The sequence below is a fragment of the Hippoglossus hippoglossus genome, chromosome 16 (genome assembly GCF_009819705.1).
Source record: "Hippoglossus hippoglossus isolate fHipHip1 chromosome 16, fHipHip1.pri, whole genome shotgun sequence".
NCBI classification, from domain to species: Eukaryota; Metazoa; Chordata; class Actinopteri; order Pleuronectiformes; family Pleuronectidae; genus Hippoglossus; species Hippoglossus hippoglossus.
Window position 1 is genome coordinate 14,325,889 of NC_047166.1, and position 15,503 is coordinate 14,341,391.

General features: G+C 40.7%; 1 protein-coding gene across 7 annotated transcripts in view; it reads left to right on the forward strand.

The window, feature by feature from the left end:
* The window catches only part of ptprub (protein tyrosine phosphatase receptor type Ub), a 161,050-nt gene that overhangs the window by 74,291 nt on the left and 71,256 nt on the right, over positions 1-15,503 (forward strand). For all 7 annotated transcript variants that reach the window (XM_034609863.1, XM_034609866.1, XM_034609864.1 and 4 more), the window contains exon 3: positions 8,243-8,514. In XM_034609863.1, the coding sequence (XP_034465754.1) occupies positions 8,243-8,514 (272 nt within the window). The remainder of the gene's footprint in view (positions 1-8,242; positions 8,515-15,503) is intronic.

Below are 15,503 nucleotides of genomic sequence, written 5' to 3' on the forward strand. Positions count from 1 at the left end.
GGGACTGACAGGTTTTCCATTGCCAAGGCTGACACACCACCTGAAGTGCAGAACCTAATCTCATTTTCACCCCCAGCTCAGTCTATCATTCACAGCTCCACCTCTGTCATACTCGTTCTCGCCCATTCATATCATTTTTCATTATCACCGCCGTCATCCATCAAACAGCGTCTCTCTCTCCCTCTCTCTCTCTCTCTCGCTCTGTCCCTCTCTCTTCTAAAACTTTAAAATATTCAAAGCAGTGAACAGAACAGTAGGTATTGACATTTTCTCGTCTTTGAAACAATCTGCCCCTCCGGCTTTGGTATTTTTTTTTATCGACCAGAGATCATTTTCAAATGACATCTCCTCTGTCTTTCATTTCTAGTTGTTAATAATGGAACAGTGTTCACTTCATCAACTTATTGCTTTTCATCTGTGCACAGTTTGGAGGTCTTCAACGCAATCTCAGTCATCTATGTCCTCATTTCATGACTCCATTGTTCTCCAAAGTCCTGATTTAAAATGCAGAAACAGACCAAGAGGTGACAGAATGGAAGGTATTGAATTCGGCTTTATGCAGCCACAGGGCACTCTTAACCTTTCTTCCTCTGTTTTTCTTTTGTCTACACTCTTAACAACTCCTCAATTCCTCTTTTTAACTTCATTTTATCCTCTCATTCTGGGCATGAGCGGTGACTGATTTTTCTCTGCAGGTCTTTATTGCCTCAAGTCGAGGTCCGGTAGACCATTACCCACGCCTCTGGGGGGACAGCCTGGTGCACACAGGGTAGAAATGGAGAGTGAGGGAGTGCAGGGCCAGCTCAGGACTGATGTTCGAGCAGTGCTATTGTGGGAAAAAAACGCTTGTGCCTTCCAGCATTTGAGAAAGATAAGACCACGTCAGCAAGTGTTGTTGTCTTCTTTCCAGGGAGAGGGAGGGGAAGGCAAGGTACGTTTTCCTCAACAGTCTGCTCGCGCCGACCTTTTGAAATGTCCTCGGGGCAGTCAGGGATCAACTGCCGGATTTACCCAGGAAGAGAGGCGGATGAGTGGTTGCATGAGGAAAAAAAAAAAGGAGGAATAAGGAAGATGAACACACTTTATTTGCAGCGGTCTATTTGTCCCAATGTTTTGGATGGTTACTGCCAATTATCATGCAACACAACTTCTGAAAAACGCACACTATTTCAGGCTGGGTTTTTTTGAGTCTAGAAATAACACCTACAATTTAAATGCAGATTATATTTTCTGCTTTTGGTGCCATCAGATGTATTTTCATCGTAGCCACATTTTATTTATCTTGCTAACAACAGTTTGTTTTAATGTATTTTATTTTTATTTTAACTCTAACAATATTATACTTGCACATCCATTTATCAATGAATGGACTCAGTGCTGTTGATATGTGTGTTGATATGGGGTTTTCATAAGTAGCTTATTTAAATATTTTATAAAATTGTTATCATATTATTTTAACTATTTGTAGCAGAAACACTGACCAATATTCATTAATTTAACTTAAATTGTATTTCTATTACAGTTCTGGGGACTATGCCTGTTGATTAAAGGAGATTTAATATTTAAGAAGAATTCTGTTTAAGTAAATAAACATAATTTACATTCAGGGACTGTAGGAGAAATGATGAAAAATAGATTTGCTGTATGTTTAGTCGAAGCAATTTTTTGAGAATTAGCTCAACCTCAGCATCTGAATGCTGTCACACAATAACACAATAGATGTCTGTTTTTAGCCACAATGTGTTTATGTTAGTGTTTGCAGTGTCTTCTACTTCTACTTTTGAAAGCAGGTTTTTCTCAGAGAGAGAGAGAGAGAGAGAGAGAGAGAGAGAGAGAGAGAGAGAGAGAGAGAGAGAAATCAGAAATCAGAAAAATGTTGATAATATGGCCAGAGCACCGCTCTTTCCCAGGTTTTAGCACTTTATTTAGCACTTTATTTATTTACTTTATTTGAGCTGAAGGTTATTGCGGATAGCAGCAAGTAAACAGTTGGGGAATCATCCAACCCTCAGATATTGAGTGTGAAATCCCACATGACCTCCTCAGAACAGAGCACAGGGCAGGAATGAAGGCATCTGGTGAAAAGACAAGCATCAAGGCCAATGTGATGAGAGCCGGTCGGGGTTCAGACTAACAGCAATGGCACAGCAAGCAGCACCAAGGACGTATCTTAAACCCTAACACAGCCATTGATCCCATTATATTCAGACCTCTGGCCGCTGCTGTTTCTAGTGAATTTGAGACTCTGGCCTTGGATGTCAGAGGAACAAAGGTTTGCTTGATGGGTCAAACAGAGAGCAAGAAGAGAATAAACAGGAAAAAAAATTATTTCTACTTAGCCTCTTTGTGTTTTCCTCATTCTGTTTGTTATCTTACCAGAGTGTATCAATGCTGCTAAACCCAAACCACACCCCATTGTCCTCCTTTCCTCTGCTCATGTGCTGTGGCTCACCACAGATAGTGTCACCTCCAGCCTGTGACCAGGTTGTAGTCCACTAGTGCTCTGTATGAATTACGATGTGCTCGATCGTTCCTAATCTTGTTGTGGTTGTTCTTTTGCCCTTGGGAGAGGCATCGATGGATGGATGCGACTTTATCAGATTTCACGGTGCTTTGGAGTGTAATTCATGAAAGATGCTGTCTCGTGTGTGTGTGTGTGTGTGTGTGTGTGTGTGTGTGTGTGTGTGTGTGTGTGTGTGTGTGTGTGTGTGTGTGTGTGTGTGTGTGTGTGTGTGTGTGTGTGTGTGTGTGTGTGTGGGGGACATGCATGAGCATACATTTTTTTAATCTGATTAGTCTAATTTATTTTCCAGGATTCACCTTTTATTAATTATGTAAACAAGATAAACAGAAGAGGAAGTAAAATAATGAAAATATCCTAAGAAAATGAGTGAAGACAGTTGGTAGAATGGTACTCAGTCAGGTGCATATCTCCGTCAAAGCTGAACACGTGATTATGGTGATGGTTCTTATAGTAGAAATTTAAAAGGAAAAATGAACGCTCTCTTCCTGGTTATTCTTTGCGGAGGAAATTAAGAAAATGTCTTGCTCTCGAAAGCATTGACTTCTCCTGAGGGTCAAGGTTAGGGTTATGCCATATTGTTGCCATGGTTACACATTTTTGCAAGAGATATTCTGCTGTTGGACTCGTCATAAAAGCAACTTAGCATCAGCACCAGAACACAATTCAATTCAATGATGCCATGCACCGAAGCTGCCAGGGCATATTAACACAAACCATGCACTCATACCCTACATAAATTAGCAAATTTCTTAAAACAACATTCACTGAAACCAGACACCTGACAAGTTGACCCCAACAACGCCATCAGTCTGTTATTTTCCAGCTGAGACGGGGGCATTTACGCAGCTCTAACTTTTCTTTGCAGTGTTATAAAACAGTTTCGACTCGTTATGAACTTTAAAGACTCTTTAGAGGTCTTTAATTAGTCCATTAATTAGGTTTACCAGATTTAATTTTCCTGAAATAGTAAGAACAATGTCAAACCGAAACCCCTGTCAAAACTCCTCTAAATGAATTATGCCCTGTTTTATCCCAAATAAGTAAATGCTACAGACATTTAAATGTATCACACACATGGATAAGCATTTAATAGTCGACTTATTAGCAATGAAAAAAACAGTTTAGACCCGTGCTAAACCTCAAGCAGCATGTGGGTCAACTAGGCCCTGTTAAGAACGCGCTGTGTCTTCATGCTTTACCAGCAAAAGAGCTGAGCAGGGACTCAACCAGGTCGTCCATATTCAGTAATCACTTGAACCTGATGGCCTCAGGTGCACCACAGCTGAAACTAACTTCACTACATCCCGCTGTGCAGAAGCTGGCAGAGAATCACCAAGCACAGGGCTCACACTTTTAAATTGCTGCATTTCTTTTTCTTCTTTTCCAGTAGCCTTAGACTTTAGGCTGGTCTTTTTTTTTTTCTTTTGGAGAAATTAATAAGAATGCTTCTGGTTCAACATATATGATCAATAATGAAATATATTACATTACATTACATTTCATTTAGCTGACGCTTTTATCCAAAGCGACTTACAATAAGTATATATCAAATACAGTTGCAGTTGTTTAGCACACGTTCTATTCATATGGCTTTTGTGTTCATTGAGAAACTAATGATAATGACATTCCAACGGTCAGTGAAATCAAATCTTTTATATGGCATTGAAAGTCATTGTCTTTTTTTAAATGATTCAACACAGAATGTAATTGTATAATATGATAGAAATCATGAATATAAATGAATACAAATTATTTAATATTTAATAATTCTAAGAATAATCAAGAAGCCGATATTAATATTCATTAGCCTATATTTTATTTGACAGGGGGGTAAAGTGACCTGGCTATAATGCAGACATGTGAATGTTAATCTAAAAATGAGTAAGTGAGGACCTTGAGCAAAGAACTGAAGTTGGTTACATCAGTCCACATGGGGACATCGCGTACACTTGTAAATGCATTAAAAAGGGCAGCACAATGTTATTTTACTGATAAATGCATTTTTCAAATAAAGCCTGATGGAACTGTAACTTTAAAGGGTAATTGAACACCGTGTTTCGCAGACTGCTGAAATTACTTCAGGTGGAAGAACATGAAGACTCTCAGAACTCTCCTGCTCCAACACTTGAAGGCTTAAGTGCTAATGACACAATGAAGGCTACAGACGAAATGTACATTCGAGGACTTGATGATTCAAGTTGAGAAGCACTTCCCAAGGATTTCTATTGCAGAGAGCAGTGGCAGACACAGCTTTGTGTGGGCCAGGCGGCGACTGTCACTCTGACCTCTTCTTTACTTCCAGAAAATGACTTAGTCGAATGTAACAACTTCTTTATCTCTTCACCTCCTTTTAAAGATGTTAGTCATTGTGTCCCCATCTCAAGGTAAAAGTTAAGTTGACAGGCCTCAAGGTTAATATTGACTAGTCCATCAGTGATCCTGTGTTGCACCAATTCACAGGTGACACTTTGACCCAAGCCTTGGTCTTCTTCTTTCTGTCTCCACGTTTGTCTTGACATGTCATTTACTTAGAGGAAATTGAGAAGGTTTTATTCCTCCTTTGCCGCTTCTGTGCTTCTACAGTGCCTGCAATCATGCTGTGCCTCTTTACTTTGTAGTCATGGTGGAGAGTGCTGGGCAGAGGGCCAGAGCCGAAAGACTTTTCTTTGCACCATCATCTCCTAAAATACACCGTCATGCCTCACAATGCATATATGGAAGATTTCTTTCTCCTGTCCTCTCCTATGTCAGCTTAAGGCTAATTTAAGCTTTACGTTAGATGAACAGAGCCTTCTGTCCGTACTCTACGTTCATTTCATCCATATTTGTGCACATCTTCTGAAAGCTTACGGATACGGACAACCCAGACAAAATGGAAAAGTACCACAGGAAATCGGGGGGGGGGGGGGGGGGGCAGTGTGGCAGGACTTAAGAAGTTGGAAAGTTGGACCAATGTCATTTAGGACATGGCTGCTTTTGCATATTTCTTGTGAGGTAAATTATCACAATCCCAACTGTCGCCATGTGTGTTGTCATCAGTAACTCTTGACACTGCACTGCCCTCTAGTGGATGTATTGCTTAACATCGTCAAGTGGGTACATCGTTTGAAACTGACGCATCTCTTTTCATATACGCAAATGAGCCTTTGGATGAAATTATATGAGAAAAATATTTATTGTCTTGTCCAAGGCTCTCTTTTTATTATATATCCTATTTTGTTGTGTTTATATTTTGCTGTTAAAAATATAAAAGTTCGCAAAAGTGAAAAAAAATCAAGAGCTGAAAAGTATTGTGAAACAACAACAACCATTTTACCATAAATAAATGCATTTCTGCTGATATCACAAAAGAAAAAAAATGACTTTGGAATTCAGAGGCAGAACACACAATTCAAGAACCTTGAGCTTCCAAAAATGGGTGTTTTTCACCATTTGTTTTTTTACGTTTTATAAATTAAAATGTTATAAATGTATAGATGTAAACTAAACCATAACCACATCTTGCTTGTAATGTGAAAATAAATTAGATGAAATGCAAAGAAAAAAAATCCTCTTTCCCTATTGCTTTTACAATACACAACAATTTTATTCTTTAATATTCCTTGATTACTACCCTTTGTGCTGAGGACCTAAATTTAATTTATCACAATGTTACAATACAGTATCGTATTAAATACATGACTTCACCTACTTTTGATCAGAATTTCAAATGAGGGCTAAAGGGCAGCAGAGCGACTGGTCTGTGTGTCCTCACATGGCGCTATCGTAACTTGCAGAGTCAACAGAAAGGGGTTATGCACAGATACAACAAAGGACGCACATCCAGGATATAAGCAGCAGTGAGGACAGTGCAGCTGCAGCTCTTCAGCCCTCTGCTATTATTTTATTAGTCCCCTGTGGGCCCGGAGGTTGCAGGAGAGGCGACACATTCTGAAAGATCTAATTAAGTGAAGCAAAATGAGAGTGCTGAGATCCACAGCCCACGACACACATCTGGGGCTTTTGACAGTGGACTGCAGGGCTTTGCAACCGAGGCCGCTCTCTTAACCTCCGGATAATGATCCTCCCCACTTCTCTATGGTCCTCACTTTAACTTTCTTTATAGCTCAGGGTTGAGGGTCGTGAATTTCAGTCTCATTATGCAAAAGAGCCTGGGATTTTAAGTGTTTTGTCTGAGTTGTACTTAAGGAAGCAATTTGTGTTTTCTCAGTAAATTGTAGTGTTTGTGGTATAGAACCAGACGGCTGCAGGTGTCTGGTTTCGAGCTTTGTCTATTAAAAGGAGTCCTGAAGGACACATACGAGTTCAGTATTAATAACTCATACAGCACGTTTAGAATGATGAGTTATTCAGAAGGTGGGATGACTTTGTAGGGGATGTTTCCCAATTTAGAGGCGCAGACTGTGCCTGGAATTCTTCCCCACCTGGTAGTGCAGTGTTCACATGCCATTTCATCTGAGTGGAGAAAAACATGTCTTCTGGACACCTGGCGCCCAGGCTGTGACTGTCTGGTCTCCCGGGTTCTTTTCTGACTGAGAACAGAAAGACCTTGGAGTACAAAGACAACACACTTGATTCTGTGAGTACACAGGAAGGTCTCCCAACATTGTTGGGCTAATCATGTTAGCGGGCACAGACACAAGGCAGGACAGATGCTAGGCAAAGGGCAATCAGGTTATGTTATCCTGATTAGAGTTTTTTCTGTTGTTGTAAATCTCATTTCCTACCTATATAGGCATCAACTTGCAGACGGAAAAGTGGCATTGGTTTCTTTTCTGCCACTCGCTCCAGTATTTACAAAGACTAGTGCCTTTGCCAGCGCCAACTGTGTCTCTTTTATACAACAGTGCACATTTCTTCTCCTGTTATCAACCACCTACACACACAGCAGCGAGTTGCGGAAGAAAACGTGAATTTTAACTTCGTGTGGATTCACCTTGCTGAAAGTGTTTTTGTTCCTTTTTGACACATGTGCCTTGGTTTGGAGTCTGGTTAACACAAATCCCTTAGTGGTTCATATACACCAGTTGCCTATAAATATCCTAAAACCTTGGTATAGATAAACCCTAGTTCTAGTCATTAGTGCTGTATATTTACCTGCAATGCATGTTGCTCTTTTTTTTCACTGCATTAATCCTAGTCTATTTTATCCCTAAGCAATTCATTTACATTTTCTGTCTTTCAAGTTAAACTTAAGCACCACATATGGAATTTCTCTAACTCAATAATCAGGTTGTATAAGTATCTCCTGATGGTCTTCTTCGATATGTAAATCTAATGTATACCACAAAGTGCACATCTGCATTCAGTTATGTCCCAGTTTTCCTTCAATGGCTCACACAGTGCAAAGTACAATAAAAATGTATAATGCATTCATTTGAAAAGAAAAATACTGACCAGAAGTTAGTTGTTACCCAAGAAAACTTTGCCTGCTTTAGACTTTCAATTCAAAATGATTCGACACTTTAGCCGCCTGTTAACTTTTTAAAATGCATGCCTCGCTACCTCAACTTGTCGCTGATGTCTGCCTCTGACTCATAGTCCGTATGACAGCTCGTCTGAATAAGAATAATTATAATTTTTTCAAATTAATAAATGAAATCAGTGTTCTTAGGCTCTTAGAACCAGATCTCAGTTAAAATATGCAACCAAGCCTCAGACACTTTAAAATACATGGAATACAATGAATAACTGATGCATTTCTTCTGTCCCTTTCAGGATCTTACATGTTGGTGAACTCCTCCCAGCATGCCGTGGGTCATCGTGCTCAGCTGCTGCTGCAGTCCCTGAGTGAAAATGACACGCACTGCGTCCAGTTCAGCTACTTCCTGTACAGTCGCGATGGCCACAGTCCCGGGGGCCTCAGGGCGTATGTGCGAGTCAACGGCGGTCCGGTCGGAAGTTCAGTGTGGAACACGTCCGGGTCTCATGGAAAGCAGTGGCATCAGGTTGAGCTGGCTGTCAGCACCTTCTGGCCTAATGAATACCAGGTATGAGCTTTGTCATTGTCACTCTCATTCTTACACTTGATGGTGTTTCTGTTGGCGTCTTGTTAACTCTGCTGGCTTACAGTAGTTTTACTTCGATCACATTATATGTTAATGAAACCAGATATTGAGGATTGGAACAGTAAAATGATTTTTCATGTTTGTGATGAAGATTTGCACAGCAAATCGACCGGCGCCTTGTACAGCTGAGAAATGTTACACAGGGAGGCTGTGTTGATCACCACTCATTTTAGCCTGAAGGTGAATCCAGTGTTAATTACTTGCATTTGCAATGTAATTAGCATCAATCCCCTTGTGAGTGTAGCCAGCGTTAGCGCTTGAGGGCCCAAACCCGGTTTCACATGGTCATGCCTGGTAGAGATTTCACCCACTGAGGCCTGTGCACAGCATGTTCAGCCAATTCAGCCTATCTGCATGACATATCATTGTGCACTAACAAAAGAAAGACATTGACAGGCATCTTACTGGGGTGTAGATGTAGAAGTGGGAGCCTCCTGTGGTGTGGTCTGTGGAGCAGTCAGGTGAGCACTGCATCTATTAATGCAGTTTCTTTTTTCTGCATACTCTGCAGAGCTGTCAAGAAGCAATTAAGTTGAGTAGTGTGCATTTTAACAAGAATTGTCAAATGTGTTAGAGGCTTTACTTTCAATAGAGAGGGATATTATTTTACGCTGAATAGGTATCTAGTACTCTTCTGGATTATATTAGAGATAGTGATGATTTTGTCTCACTCAGAAAGATACAGCACACCATCAAAGCCTCATGGGAAAAGCAAGATGTTTTTGAAAATATGCATTTTCTCTTTCTCTGCTTAGAGAAAAATAAAAAAAAATGATGCTAACAAACGGATAACTGCACACTAAATACAAAACTAACACCAATTGTTAGATTAGGTTTGCATGAACACTGTAAACAGTTAACCTGAGGTAGGCTGAGCCTAACTTAGGCAACTAAAGAAACAACAAACACGTCATTAACATGGTTTCTGTCATTTACTGTAGTTCTTATCACCCTCAAATTAGTGTTAATTTATCCGGTAAGTCTGGTTTTAATTAGTTGATGCTATAAATATGATTGACAGCTGAGACTGTCTCAGGATTGGTCGAGCATGTGGCTCCTCCCTCTGATTACTACCGTGCCCGAAGTGGAGATGCGTCATCCATCTTTATTTATGGTCTATGGCAAGAAACTGAATGGATGTATTGATAATCTTACATTAGCTGTGTCTCAATTCAGCGGCCGAATCACTACTAAAATTGTAGTGGAGCTATCAATGTCCTGTATTTTTTGTGTAATCACTGCAAGCTCTTCTACTTGGTGCTTCCTTTATCTCCATGGCATTTTCAGTGGGAATCATTACATTTACAATACCCTTATTAAATGTATTAAATAGCTTTTACTCTTAAGGTGAAAATGATTGAGTGTCGTGGTAAAGAGCGCTTCACCGCTGATGGATGCAGTGAGAGCCGAGCTGTTATAAAACAGACTCTTGACCACCGCTCTGTCCAAGTCCCCACATCAGGACAGATAAGTCATGAATACAATTATAACATGTTTCATCCTTTTCCCTCTCTTTACTCGAGTGGTGTGTACTCAAGCAAAGACATTTTCCTGTGTACTTAGTTGTGCTGTATTCCATATCCTCCTTTCCGCTTCCCCTCTGGAGATGTGCGCTTTCTTCTCACAGTCCTCTAAAACTCCCGGTAAACAGTGATGGCTCACAGGTGAGTCAGAAATGTGCCGTGGCTGCAAATTAGCATCTCCGGTTTGGAGAAGGAGATTTATAATGGGCTTATGAGGAGGAGTGGACGACTCCCCGACAGGACACACAGCACAGGAGAAGGAGATGGGCCTAAGAGTTGAATTAGTATTGACAGTATAGCATTTTAATAGGATAGCTTCAACTCCTAATGGCCTCGCTCTCGTTCAAAAGTGCTCAAATTCATTGGATTAAATATGTTCATAGTGGGGATTGGATCAAAAGGTATCTGCACTAATAAACAATCTACTTACATCATACAAGGACACTTCTCCTCTAATGTCACATGCCACTTTAACTCTGACCTTGTGCTGATTCTCAGTACAAAGGAAGCTGAACAAACTGCCCACACAGAGTCACATAGAGCACGGTTTACATTGCTAATCCCTCTGCAGTCGAAAACCCCTCATCGCTGCGGTTTGATGGAGGGTCTTGTCTTGCAACACGTCATTGCTCTCTGTTACAGAGACAACGTTGAAAGGTGTGACTGTTTTTTTCTTTTTTACTTGCTATTCTCTTTCATTTACCCACAACAGTGCAGTGGAAACAGACAGGAAAACACCAAAAAGCAGAACAATGGGAATCCGATATAGCCTGGATTGGTTCAGCAGTTCTCTTTAGTATTCACCCGAGACTTTAAGCTCTAGAGCACATCAGCTGCAGATAGTGTGACTTTAAATCCTAAAGGGTTTTCGGTTCTATCGGCTCCATCGGCTCCATAACATGTCTAATACAACTATTTTGGATTTTGGGTGATAGGCAGGAAGTTTTACTTTGCCATTAAACTAGCTAAGGACTCTTTTTAAGCAGAGGTGGAGAGTAGGCACATCTTATCATCGTCTCTGAATAAAATAAATCCCAGGAGAATGCACACCATTTTGGAAATCTACAGGTTTCCCCTTCCTTTCCATATTAGGTTTTAGGTCATATTATGACTCCCAGTTCTCTGCATACAGCGCAAGGATGCAAAATGTCAGTGTAGCCTTTTACACTGCACAGATACAGATGTGCGATTACACCTGGGCTTGCTGGTTTCACGATTTGGGGGCGTAATGAAATACCTTGTTTACAGCACTGTTTATGTCTCGAAAATGTCACTGTGGAATGTAATTTAAAAAAGCAATTCTCTGATAATCACCAAAACTAAGAGGATTAATGTGAGGAAACCAAACCCCCCCCGCCCCCCTCTGCTTCACCTGCCCGGTGATTTGAAAAATTATTCCCCTGCTTGCTCCGAGTACTTCTTTAATATTTTATTATTCATGCAGGACTCGACGTGTGCATGTGTAATGTTGACTCACCAGGTTACCCTTTATATTAATGTCGGGGGGTGAGGAGCATTACAGAAACATCACTCCTCCTATCACAGTTGTGGAATTGGGATTTGGAGTTCAATGGATTTTGAGGTGAAAATCTTCAGAGAGCGAGATCACCTTGAGATGTCTCGATTGAAGTTGTCGTCTGTGTCTCCTGCACGTTGCCACATTTCTCGCTCCCTCTTATTGGTAGAAGTGTTTGCAATACCTGGAGAACCTTGTTATCAAATATTAAAGATGTTATCCAACCCTGCAAGACTGCCAACTAGAGCCGGAGACATGTCCCCCTCCCCTCTTTAGCATCTCTCACTCACTTCTCTCTTCCTCCTGCCTCCTTCCAAATGTCAGAATCATCTTAAAACTTGTTTTTCTTCTGCCTTTCATGACTTTTTCCTTCCCACACATGTTGATATTACATATTTTATTTATCTCCTCTCTCAGTACCTTCTACCTGTTGCAGGTGTTGCTGCTTTAATGATCGGCTGGGATTGTTTTTCCAGCCTTGTGTAATCATTGCTCTTGTCCATCCAGATCATGGAATGGTTCTGCACCAGTAAAACTTAACTATAAAAAGATGCACAGTTGTTATTCAGTGTAAAAATGCGTTTGTGAATCTTAAAGTAATGTGAGGTTCTAGAAATCGGAGTCAGTTAAATCCAGTGCTTATCTTTGGCCTCATAGTTGTGTGTAGGTTTCAAACTGCAGCCACAAACCTAAAGACTATGTAGTGTCTCTCTGACAGAGCTCAGATAGATCTCACTGTTGTTGAGGAATTTTTAAACATCCTCACACATTACTTTATATGCCACTATATATTAATGTATATTGTATATTACACATCATATCTGTACAGGAGAATAGTGCCTGTCTAAATTCCACAGATACTCCCTTCTCTCTCTTAGCAGTACCCAAGGTTAGGTTATAGATAAAGGGCCAACCAACAATGCATTGTAGTGTCTACGCTTAGGGACTTTCATATCTAACTCAGATGCTCCAGACAGAGAGGCACCAACTTCAACTCTCACCCACTTCAACTCTTTTGCCTGTTTCACCAGTGGCAAGACGCAAGGACACAGTGTGACTTAGTTATGCATACTTTAGGCTTAACTATCCAATAGGATGTGAACACCTACATGTAACATAGAGAGTGACAGCAATTCTAGCCATTCATGGATGTGCTGTTGGAATGGGTGACTCAAGTAGAGGAAGATATATGGGAATGCTGTGGGAGACATCTTCAGACTTGGGGGTGACAATTGCTCATGTTACTCTCACAGTGACTTGGTTCAGCTTCTCTTATATGTGATCACTGGCACCATCAGGCCTCTACAGAGACCGCTATAAAAACATGCCCTCACCGACCATAGCAGCCCGAGGCTGTTGCACAGTACAGCAGACATGTCAACTGTCTCCTGACCCTGTAACCTCCCTTAAAACCACGATGAGACACTTTTAGGGTCACAGGTCACAATTTTCTTTTTAAATACCTTAAAAAAAACCACTTTCTCCCACTATCCGGAAATAAGGCTGAATCATCCCAGAATGGGAACACAATCGTTTTTTGCTGTAGCAATCGGGGAATGAAGCATCGTTATATACGGAGGTTTCGCCGATACAGGCACCCAACCAATCGTGAGTCAGTCTCGGCTTTCAATTGTGACGTTTTCCCTATTTTTACAGCATCAAATATGTTACAAAACCAAACTTCGCAGAAATGTGAGCAGTTAAAGATGCATCAGTGCGATAATAACGACCTAAAGTGACAGAAGCAATCTTGAAAAAAATTATTTGACGTGTACTTGGACATTTTTATTTTGGCTCATGTCCCATCCACCAACATGGAGGACATGGGGTTTGTAAACTATACTGCAGCCATCCACCAGGGGGCAATTGAGACGCTTTGCCTTCACTTTTGCCTTCACTTTTGGGGAGCAGTCATCTTTGTACACAGTCTCTGGTACCGGGTGGACGAAATGACTTATGTCTGATTTCTTGTTGTCAATTTATGGTTGCTAGACAATATTTAATATGGTAATAATGTATTCTATTCTTTATATTATCTTATTCTAGGCTAGGCTACGCTAACCAGCTCCGAAGTTAAAATGCACAACATAAGACTGTAATCGATCGTCTCATCTCAGTCTTTGGGAAAATACAAATAATAGTATTTCCCCAAAGGATGAATAATTTAAAAACAAACTATACGATTGAATTGGCCCATTTTGCAAACATGGAGTCATCTTATTCAATTATTACACTAATTCATTTAAGAGAAAGAGGAACGGGAGACACATCAAAGTCTTGTAAATAAGGATGTTCTTGTCTCAGCTTTGTCTGATAGTATCTGCTCTTTTCCTGCTCTGCAGCCTGCTGAGAGTCCTCCAAGCTGAGCACATGGCTATATGGGAAAGCGTTTTGTGAAATACTGTAGAGTGCGAATTGAGATTCCTGACACCGGCACAATATTCACATACACAGACTGTTATCCTTTGGCATTTTCCACCTGAAAAGATATACTTCAGCATTTGACCTTTTGTCTGTGAATATTTAAAGGGCTTATTTATCTATGACTGCATAATGGTGAGTGAAAGCCCTCTGTGTCTAATGGTGTCTCCTGACTCGAGTGTAAAAAGAGAAAGCTGGTTTATAGGTCCAGATAAATCGTCTCCTGATTTGTATACATTACAACTGCCTCTAAAAGCCAATATCACAGGCAAATGTAATATTTTCTCCCTAAAATGCTTTTTATATCAGTCGTAAATCACTGTGTGTCACACTATTGTTTTTTCCCCCCTGCAAGATGACTCCAGCATTCTTATCTTCTCCAAGTAAAATGACCCCTCATTAGGATAAAGTACAGGCACACGGAAAGTTTCATTGGGAAAGTGGCTTTCAATAAAAATCTGGGAAGGTTGTTTATTGAAACAAATGCTCCGAACGTCTCCCTCTTAATAATTTCCTTTCCTAATGGCCAAGAAGACTGATGACTAACCGGCAATCAATCTCGTATAGAGTGCTTTAGTTCAGCAGATAGTAATAACACCTCCAATTAGACTTCCAGGGCATTTTTCTCTCTTCCTTGTGTACCATTAAGTCTAATCAGTGTTTCTGCCTAATTTTAATGTTAGTCTAATGGCATGGCAGTGTGTGCTTACACCGATAATTCAGGTCAGCATACTGAAGCATATTGTGCTTTAACCAGTGCTATAAATATTGTATGATTAGTGTAGGTGCACAAAATGAGGGGAAAACAAATAGCGGACAGAGAAATAAATAAAGAGGATAATACAAAATTAAGACATAAAGGAAATGAAATAAGAAAAGATTAGACTGCACAGGCTTTTAAGAAAATAGACCAGCTGAAAGAAATATAACGTTAATGTTAATGTTCTTTTTTCTAAGCAGCTCAGGTTCCAGGACAGTCTGGGACAAAACAGGAAAATTGACTCTGGCAGAAGATTAGCTTCAGTGTTCCTCCTGGAGCCGGAGGAGAGCAGCCAGCTATAGACAGATGAGGGTCACTCTCCAACTCCGAGACCCTGCAGCTACGACCTTTTCCCCTCTTCTCTATAGCCCGCATGCCTGGCTCCCTGCAACTCCTTCTGTCTGAGTTCCCTCCGAGGTTTTTCAGATGACCCCAATCTCCTCACATCCCATCAAAATGCTGTCTGTGGAGGTGCCTTAAGGGGTCGTGCATGGCCAGGGATGTTGTCACACCAATTGTTGGTGTAATCACACGTGTTCCTCCCCGAAGTCCAGGGAGGTGGACTTTCTCTGCCCTGCTGAGTGTGCAAGGCTGCAATCTTTGCCAGACACCGTGCAGATGTTGCTGTGACTATAAATCTAGGAGTGCAAACACAAGTGCACTGTGGCAAACTGTGACACTAACATCTCAC